Raw genomic sequence first — 10,070 nt, 5'->3', positions numbered from 1 at the left:
TTTTTTTTTTCCTCCTCATACTTCAAACATAACTTTTCATCTCTTGGTTTCTGATTCTTTCTGTTGCTGGAGAGTATGAAATCTCCAGCTGTGCAGATGTGGTTGCAGGCCAAGCATGACATGTGACAACACTGATAATAACCCAAAAGCAGCAGCAGCATAAATAGTAACTTTATAGTGTAGGAATATGCACTGAGCTACGATGATACAGCATTCACACGAAACAAACTGAGCTGTCTCTGCTGATCTGAGAGGAGGACCAGCTCTGAAGAGCACGTACAGCACCTATTGATTACTCTAACTCAGGGTGAGTGAGTTTACTCCGCATACCTTAAAGAAGAACTGTGCCTTTCCCTCGAGATGTATGTTAAAGAACAGACGGATCAGCACACAGTAATTTCTCTGTATCAGCCATTCTTCGACCCTGTGAACATGTGTGTTGTCAGCCCAATGACACCCTGGGGACTGTGTGACTCCCAAGCCCTTAGCCTGTCCTCAAGCGATTGTGTCATGTCTGTTTAAGGTCCTTAAATCTTACTTCTTTTCTCATAATAAACGTGTTAAGATGCATGTTGTAATGTGTTGGTGCTGTTTGTGAAACAGTCACAGTGTCTTTTGCACCACATTTACCAGTGGGCTGAGGGGCTTGCAGGGCAGAGATAGCGTGTTTCCCTAGTGCAGGGAGGGGATTTATGTTTTATAAATGAGGATAATGGAGCAGAGTGAGCAGAATTCAGTTGTGATGTGTGATGTTCAATATAGCTCACATTCCTCAATATGCTTGTTATTTGAACCATCTGCTTACAGCTGAAGTCTACAAAAAAAAAGACTAATTCATTCATTTTAATTCTATGTTAGAAGATTCCTACCGGAGAAATGATGAATGGTCCCCTGCCACAACCAGCAGGCTACATGTTATTGGTTCCTCAACAGGAACATAATCTGGATTTGTCGCAGTACCAGTTTTATACAAACCATTCAATAAAACTTTGAAGTCTTGCCATGTGAATGACATTGAGAGACGGACAGAAGAAAAGGAGGTGGTGGGAGGCTCTTGCCATGTAACGACCTTGTCCTTGAAGGGATGGATGAAGAGAGGGGAGAGAGACAGACAGAGAGAGATGGAAAATAGCAAGATCGATGCAGAGCAAAATGTCACAAAGCAGTGAAACCCATCCTAGGGGAAAAAGATGTGGGGAACCAGAAAGACAGAAAGATATCTCTTGTGTATGTCTGTGTGTGCATGCCTGTGCAGCTGCAAGTGTGCAGTTGTATATTGTTGAGCAGTGGATGCCAGGAGCTTCCCTTGTTTTTTCCATGCTGGTGTATATTTAGAGCTTTCTGTGATTTGAGACAATGAGAGAAAAGAGGAGCTTGTGATGAAGGCAGACAGTGGAGGATGCAGACAACGGGGGACAAGATGATGCACTGATGGAGGGATGACAGAGACGCACAGAAAGAGGGATGAGAGGAGAGGAATTGGGTGAGAAAAGAGGGAGTCACCTTGGGAGGGACAGCTAGAAAAATGGCTGTCCTGGCAGTCTCAAGGATGACTCAGCTGTAATACAGTTAAGGCCTTGGATTGTGTTTACTTTCTATACACCTATAGGTGTGTGCGTGCATGTGTGTACATGTGATTGTGTGCCACTGTGGCCAATGCAGATGTTTGTAATGAGAGGACAGCCATCACGCAGAGTCAGACAGAAAATGTATAATTACTGTGCAATTATGAGCGCGTCTGTATGTTTATTTAGAGGGTTATAAAGCTAATGACTAAAAAAACAGAACAGCAGTGTCACTTCACAGTTTGATGGCTGTTAAAAAAAATTAAAAAAAATCCAACAGATTGAAGTTTCCAGAACACAACTGAACTCTGTCACAGCACCATCTGCTGGATATTTAGCAGACTGCCGCCTGTCGTTTCCTGCTTTGTCCACAGGGGGCAGCACTGCATTGAACTCACTAATGTTTACTTCCTGTGTTAGAGCCCTATTTTTGACAACCGAGGGAAAGTTCAAACTAAACACTGCTAACTTTTTCACAGAGCAGCGATTTAATGTCTAATAAAATGTGCCAGACGCTTTCTTTATCAGATAGATGGACCCAGGAAAACAACTTGTTGGTAAACAAATGGACGGTAGGTAGTGAGCAGTGAAGTGTCTCGTCTTTTCAGAGATTAACGTTAGCAAGTAGCTATGAAATAGTGTTATATATAAATCTGTTTATGCTCTATTATAGACTAAGAGAGCAAAATATCATAGTGCTAACGTTAAATTTATACTTTTAATATACTGCAGAATAACATTACTTTCAGACTGTCTTCTACTGTTTTGTTTGTTAGTATTTTCTTTTTTTTAGCTGGACAGCCAATAATGTTGTTATTACCACAGGTGGAAGAAGTATTCTCATCTTTTGTAATAAATATGCCAATATCACACTATACAAAAGTCCTGCATTCAAAGTTTAACTTATCTTAGACAGAAGTACTGACAGAAAATGTACTTCAAATATCAAAAGTAAAAGTACTCATTATGCAGAATGGCTCATCCTCTTCATAATTTATATTATGTTTCATTAAAGGAATATTATTAGAGATGCATTAACACGTAAGCAGCATTTTGATGTAGCTGGCATCAAATTTCTAAAACAAAACATGTCTTGTATCTGAAATCTTTTTTGAGAGGTAGCTTATAAATGTATGTGATAAGTGTGTAAAAAGTACCATATTTCCTTGTAAATTACAGCGTAGTAACAATGTGAAGTAGCATAAAATATTAATACTCAAGTAAAGTCCAAGTACTTCTAAATTGTACTTAAGTAAATGCACTTGGTGATTTTTCAAGTTTGCTTTCACTTCATGGTTTCAGCAGCAAGAAGGAGGAGATGCAGTGAGCCGAGACCAGAACCAGACCCATCTGAGATGGTGTTCCTCGGAGTTTCACAAACTTTTAAGGAAAATCCAAGGTGCTGCATCTCCTTCATAACACAAAGGCCTAATCTGTTAAGGTGGGTAGCTGAGCTCTTACCTTTATCTCCCTCCTTTCCTCCTGTCCCTCTCCTGCAGGTGTCCCTCCTCTTGCGGATCACACACAGGTGGAGCTGACAGTGGTGTACAATGCCTGTGTGTGCTCTGCTGCTCAGTCTCAGTTCTCAGAAGCTGAGCTGCTCCTCACTCAAGCCACAGAAAGAGGTAGGCTTAAGCTGTGAGACGATGACAAAACTACCGATGTAGATGACACAGTAACCAATGCCACACATCCAGTTTCATGTTAGTTCAAAGGATTTATCATTTCTGACTTTTACAGCCTGATCTTGTTCCCTACAGTTCTACAGATGACAGGAGATGCTCCTGTTGCCTCAGACCCTGGTGTATTTTGGAAAACAGTTCTCAAATCAGTGGAAAACACAGCTTTGAATTCCTCTCTACAGCACCTTCTTTGTCTCCAGTGGGCAATATGGCTGGCCACCTGTCAGCTGAAAACTATCCAGGAATGTCAGGTAGGGTCCTGTCTGTGTGCTGTGTTCCCACCTAAAGTGTTTGGTGTGATTTAAAGGAACTCTGTTTCCTCTCTCCATTCAGTCCACTTTGTTAATGAGATGACTGTGATTTATGCTATGGTGTGGCCCAAACTATTGTTCTGATTCCTCCTAAAATGAATCAGTTATCTTCCATGTGAACTTCACCAAGGGTTGTTTGTGATGTAACTAACCAGTAGGTCATGTAATATGGATATGTGCATCTATAAAAAGCTATTTTACTCATCATTTTGGTGCTCAGGTCATGTTGTCTTCTTCCTCTTTATCTCATGTTGTCTTCTTCCTCTTTATCTCAGCCCTTCTTTATTATTTATGAGACAAATGAGTCTCATGCCAACTACTATCGAGTTTTAGATTTATACTCCAATCCCGCATTGAAATTTAAGTTTGAAGAAAAACCTGAAGAACTGCAAACTTTTTTTAATTTTTTTATTTATTTTTTTTACAATTCAAGTACACTTTTACCCTAATATCTCTCTTCCTGTCTCTGTCACTAAAACATAATGCATATGTACTGACCTGCTACAGTGTCTAATACCCAACTGTGTGGCATAGTGCAGGATTAATCATGTATTTGGTGTTATTATTGTGTTTATCACAGTATTATAAAATAAAACTGTACTGCATTTTTTCCTGTGATGCAGGATGAGCTGTTCTCTCTGTTTGAGACACTATCTCTTGGATGTGGGGGTAACGGGAGGAGCGAGGCAAGGGGAAAGTCCTCTGACATTCCACTGCTTTTGACGGACCCAAGACGGCTTATTGAGTTATTGCAGATCTGTACTTACATTGCTCAAGGTCAGCAACATTCATGTTTTTTGTTAATGCATATTGAAGGACCAGGTACAGTTTGTTATGACCCAGTGTACCCAAATAAAAAAGGACATAGCTGCATGTGGTGGGGACTGTTTAGAATTATTATTTATTTTTCTGTGACTCAGACTAAAAGTATAATTACTACAACTCTGTAATAAAAACAGTGAACTATTAACTATTTAGCATGTAGGGCACCATAGGGCATCATGTTATTTTGCACATCGAGCCAAAATAGAGGGCACTTTATCATGTTTTATCTACCATTAGGGCATCCAAGAGGGCACTTTTGTGGTTTCTTTTTGAACATTGGGGCACCAGAGGGCCAACCTCCTGTCCCAGTCTGAATACATATTATCACCAGATGCAAACATTATATGCAAAACATACACTTAATGTCCTGATTTAAGCTCTGTGCTTTCTAAATACATGTTTCGCCCCTGATATAATCATATATTTTCTGCACAGGTGCCACCAAAGAAGTGCAGGGGCAAAGAAACTCAGTAGTAGTACAGGAAAAATATTATAAATCCGAATCCAAACTGGTGTGTTGGTGTGTGTATATTTGAATGCTGATAGTAGAGTTGACTTTTAAAATAGACATGAGTAAATTGTGGGTGTGCGCTCCCAGAGCCAGTGTGAGCCAACCAGTGAACTGCTCACTGATACTGGCAATGTACTGGTGAGTAGTTCAATTCAATTCAATAAATCTTTATTATCCTGGAGGCCAATTCTGGTGCAGCACAAAAAAACACATGGGAGAATCGTTCTGTATGTACTGCAACAACAAAAAAACACTCTTAGAAATAAATAACAAGAAAGATACTGTACATACACCAACAACAAAGACACTATTAAATACAAAGACACTATAAACAACTACAAGTAATAGCAAACATCAAGTTTACAAAGTGCGATGAGTAAAAAGTAGTTACAATGTACAAAGTGCAACAATAAATGGTAGACTGGACTTTATGGTTCATGGCTTTTTTAAACCATAGGATTAGGTAGTCTTGTGCGCTGGAGCTGATCCTAGAGACCTTATACCTCCGCAGGGCAGAAGGTGGACCTTGTGGTGCAGGGGGTGGGATGGGGGTGGGATGGGGATGGGATGGAGGTGGCCTTTCCAACCATTGAACAGAGCAAAGAGACCGAGCTAGAACATAATTGTAATATTAGAGCAGGTGTTCACTAATCTCTGTGGTTTTTTGTCTTTCTCCTCACATTAAGATTCCAAAACCAGCAGATCAGAACAAAAGTTAAAACCAAATATCAATAAGGGCTCTATAAACATTTCACAGGGTCCTAAAAAGTGAATTGCACAAAGTGCAACTTGTGTTTATTTATTCATGATTTGAATTGCCTTGGCCAAGGACACTAGGATGACTGATGTAGTGTGTTGTTGTAGCTTTTTCTTTTTGATCTATGTAGTTTAGATAGATGTGTATGTATACCTACCTTTGCTATGTGCTGAGGACAATCAAGAACTGAAGTATATGATAGTGACATAAATAGACTCCTTGTGCTTGCAGTATTGAGTAATGAATCCTGTGTTTTGTTGTGTTCGGTATGTTTCATTAAGGTGCAGAAAGGTTGAGTGAGGGTCGTATTTCAGAAGCGCTGTCTGGTCTGCAGACAGCTTCCTCCCTGCCTGCTCCCAGAACTCTAGTCGCATACACACACCTCCTCTCAGGCTGTTGCCTCGCCCATATGGTACACAAACAGAGTCCACACTAAACACATAGAAATTAGGATGTATCATGCATGCATAACAGGTTTGAGCATTTGCATGCAGTAAGAGTGTGTGTGTTTGCATTTGTCTCCAGAGCTGCCCTCAGATGTCATTGCAGTGTTACAGGAAGGCACTGGAGACAGACTTGCAGTGTGTATGTGCTCTGTACCAGAGCATGCTCATCTACAGACAGCTTGGCAACACACAAGCTGAGATACAAGCTCTTCGTTTGCTGCACTCAGTGAGTAACACAAGTATACAGTACATAAAGGGATGATGCCAAATGCCTGTAAAGTGCCTGTAAATGTTTGTCTTATAGATGTATATCAGTTATTTGTATTCTTTTAAAAATATTCCCTGCCTTCGTTGTAGTAGAACAACTATTAGCAGAAGAGCCAAAAGGTTTATTTGGGACACTAAGTGTAGGCCTGTGTACTGAAACATGAAACCTCTCTTGTCCCACAGACTTTGATGTTGCCCTCTGCCACAGATCCTGCTCTGGCTAGTACTCATCTCCTCTCCCCGTCCTTACTGCTCTGTGGCCAATCACTAAACAGTCTGCTCTCAGTTCCTTCTGCCCTCTGTGTCCTTCACAATCTGGCTCTGAAGTGTGTGCAACATGGGAGGTGAGAAGACCAGCATGGAGTTTCTGTCTTTTACTGACACGTGACCACTATTAAAAAACAGAAAACGTAGATGAGAATAGTACACACATAGTGCACACTTTAATTGTAAAAATGGATGTTGTTGCTGTTTCTTCAGGGTGTCAGAGGGTGTAGAATATTATTTGGACCTGCTGGCTGCTCTTCACGCAGAAGATCAACATGGAGTAAGACTGAAAACCCTGACAGACAAGATAATTCAACAATGAGCTTCGGATATATTTTAATTTGTCATAATATATATATGCGCCAGGGAGGAATACTTTCTTAAAATGTTAACTGACGTCTGTATGTTGTACGTCTCTGTCTCAGGTCCACGCTGAGGTCCATTCCCTTCCCAGGTTGCCCGATCTTTACCTGGAGGCTGGCGCTGCCTTGCTCATGGCCCAACGGCCCGCTGATTGCATTGCGCTGTGCGATGAAGTCATCAGCACAACACTGGAGCTGCTGCCAGAAAAGTTGCTGTTGGAAGAGCCAGAGGAGAAGTGTGAGGGTGCAGAGGGTGAAGGCAGGGTGGGGATGCTGCTTTGGACCGGGGCTGCCTACCTCCTTCAGGGTCACTGCCACACTCACCTGAAGGACTGGAAACAAGCTGTGACCCACTACACAAGGTATATAAGATGAAATTTGGCTAATTTCTGTCATCAGGTTCTATGATTATAAGCAAACACATAAGATTGCACTCTGCATTACAGGTGCATCAACCTGCTGGTGAAAGTACGGTTTAAAAAGAGAGGTGAGTGCCTTTTTTATAATTTAGAGAGAAATTGCCCTTTTTACACAACCTACAGACTGTTACTTTGTGCATTTTTAATCTTATTTTATTCTGTTGATTGTTCAATTACAGGTTTCCAACCACAGATCCCCAGTGCAGATATGGTTGGCAAACCGGGAACAGATCTGTGCATCCTCCAGAGGCTGAAGGGGCTTTCACTTGCTGGTAGGGGCATCAGCTTCACTCAGACAGGTCAACTAAAAGAGGCCCTGAGAGACCTCCAACTCAGCCTGCACGCATTCCCAGGTATAAACACTACATCTTGAATGTAATGATATATACAGCAGAGCTTGAAGCTTTTTCTGACACAGGATAATTGCCAATGCACTGCAGCAACTTGGTCGTACAGAGGCAAGTTTAAGGGTTTGTGAACAGTGTTTGATCTGTACTTGGTTTGTGTGAGTCTTTTGTTTGAACATGCCATGATGCTGTATGTACTGTCTCAGACTGTGTGGGTGCAGGGCTGTGGTGTGGTGAAGTGCTGTGGAGGCTTGGCAGGAGGCAGGAGGCAGTAGCTTGTTGGAAAAAGACCTGGAGCTTCAACACACAATCCTCATCAGAGTAAGACAGTGCCATTGTTATATTCTGCAGCATGTACACACGTCACCCCTGTTTACACTTGACCTGACGCGTACTGCTCTAAATGCGTGTGAATGTGGCCCAAACTGACTGTTGGGTAGTGGGATTTGATTGTACAGGCCACTCTCAGAGGTGGTTGCAATCCCATGTGACCATGCACTGTGTAGAGTAGGATCAACACCCTGCATCCTCAACCAGACAAAGTGTATGTAGCAAGAAAAATCTCACAAAAACAGTTGATGAATATCTCAGACAGGGTTTTTTAAACTGCTGTCAACAATTTTCTGCAAAATGAGGAGGCTTCTAAAATAAGATTCAATTTGTCAGTATTCAGCATTGACATATTGTATGCAGGGACAATGTCATCACCAGGTAACCAAAACACAAATATATTAAAGACACCTTTAACATCACCACCTGGACGGGTATTTAAATGGTTGACCACATTCCACCGTACAGATTAATAGAATACCAACAGTATGTGTTAGTAAGAAAACTTTAGGGATTTCAACTGTAAGCTTATACCTGGGGCGATGCATCAAAGAAGGACTACTGTCATTTTCTACAGCTGTTTGGCCAAGATAGCCATGTGCAAATGTGCTTGTTTTTCTATTCAGTAGCAGATTCATTTCCTCACAGATATGCTCATTTAAGATACTGGGTCTGATATTTTTCTAAGAAAATACATTTTAAGCCCCCTACTAGTTTAATCAGTCTCTTGTTGCTTTAGGTAGAGCACATTTACTCTCCATCTAACTGGTATATGCCTTCTGTGTTGCAGGAGTTTTTCTGTGTACCTACAGGAACCCCAATCTGGCCCTTTGTTGGACTCCACGGAGCTGCGCCACAGAATACAGGAACTTGGTCCTACCTTGTCAGCCTAGAGAGAGAAAGAATACCCTATCACTTACTGAACTGGATCAACTTTCTCTGGCCTGCAAACTGAAACCCATACCCACAACAAACATGTATCTACTTGGACTGTAAAATACACCGTTTTTACACTGTTTGAGACTGAGAATGAACAGTGTGGGTGGTAAACCTGACAGGTGGTTTATGCATGAAGAGAAATTAAGATTACTAGACATGCTACGAAGTTGCCTGATCATTGGAAATAAAATGTGTATTTTGGCCAGGCAAGAGTAATCAAGACAGTGACTTTAATAATTGATTATGCTTGTCAAGATAAAGCATAATACATACTACTTAAGGAGATACACACCTGCTCAAAAATGCTTATATTATACCGATGTTTGTATGGATTGCTCCTATGAATAAAACAAACAATTAATTTGCACTATTATTTACACATATGCTGTTATTATCAAGAGTAAAAAGCCAATTTCATGTTGTTACGCTTCTTTCAATATCAACGCGGTGCACATTCATTGGATGACAGAAGTTCGACGACAGGCCCGAGTGGCCAATGAGAGAAAAGTCGACGACGACGGGAACGCCCCGCTCGTTTGCGATTGGCCCGATTTCCACAATACTCCGAGTGACGTCAGACTCGGGGTCCTGTCATTGGTCGCCGAGCTTCGATGGGCCGCGTCCAGCCAATCGGAGTGACGGACGCGCCTGGCTCCCGGTATAAGTGTAAAGCGGAGCACGGAAACTGCTGCTCCTTCGTGTGAAATCACAGACAACGTCGGGCAACGAGCGAGAAAACCGGTTAAGCCTCTTAAACATTTAGCTAGAATTTCTTTTATTTATTCATAGTAATCCAGGTGGACGACCATGGCCTCGGGAGGGGAGTAAGTACAACACACATTCCAGTCTTGATTAAAAAAAATAAATAAATAAAAATGCGTTTTTCCGAACAATGGCCATCAGCGAAAATGCCCTTTAAATGGCCCAACGTCAGCTCAGAATACGTTAGTTTATTAAAGTTAGCTCCAGTGCTAACGCATAGCAGCGGAGCTAATGGGGTCAGTTGCTTACAGCCTCCGCACTGTTTTTTTTTTTTTTTTTT

The 10,070-nt window shown here is 41.5% G+C and overlaps 2 protein-coding genes across 2 annotated transcripts in view; both read left to right on the top strand.

Moving 5' to 3' along the window:
- The first annotated feature begins 1,995 nt into the window (after window positions 1-1,995).
- Window positions 1,996-9,382, top strand: fancg (FA complementation group G). The gene is made up of 14 exons (XM_035657956.1): window positions 1,996-2,137; window positions 2,868-2,964; window positions 3,065-3,190; window positions 3,326-3,498; window positions 4,182-4,335; window positions 5,933-6,063; window positions 6,177-6,323; window positions 6,548-6,708; window positions 6,845-6,911; window positions 7,057-7,355; window positions 7,440-7,480; window positions 7,592-7,765; window positions 7,966-8,080; window positions 8,880-9,382. Exons 1-14 carry the CDS (start codon window positions 2,057-2,059, stop codon window positions 8,980-8,982), a joined length of 1,869 nt encoding a protein of 622 aa, XP_035513849.1. The 5' UTR covers window positions 1,996-2,056; the 3' UTR covers window positions 8,983-9,382.
- A 313-nt stretch (window positions 9,383-9,695) lies between these two features.
- vcp (valosin containing protein) overlaps window positions 9,696-10,070 on the top strand; it is an 8,381-nt gene continuing 8,006 nt past the window's right edge. The window contains exon 1 of the mRNA XM_035657955.1: window positions 9,696-9,852. Within this exon, the coding sequence (XP_035513848.1) occupies window positions 9,836-9,852 (17 nt within the window). The 5' untranslated portion in view covers window positions 9,696-9,835. The remainder of the gene's footprint in view (window positions 9,853-10,070) is intronic.

The sequence above is a fragment of the Morone saxatilis genome, unplaced genomic scaffold, assembly GCF_004916995.1.
Source record: "Morone saxatilis isolate NCDOM2014 unplaced genomic scaffold, NCSU_SB_2.0 Contig16, whole genome shotgun sequence".
NCBI lineage: Eukaryota > Metazoa > Chordata > Actinopteri > Moronidae > Morone > Morone saxatilis.
Note: the sequence above shows the minus strand (reverse complement) of the source record. Positions and strands in the feature narration are given on the sequence as shown.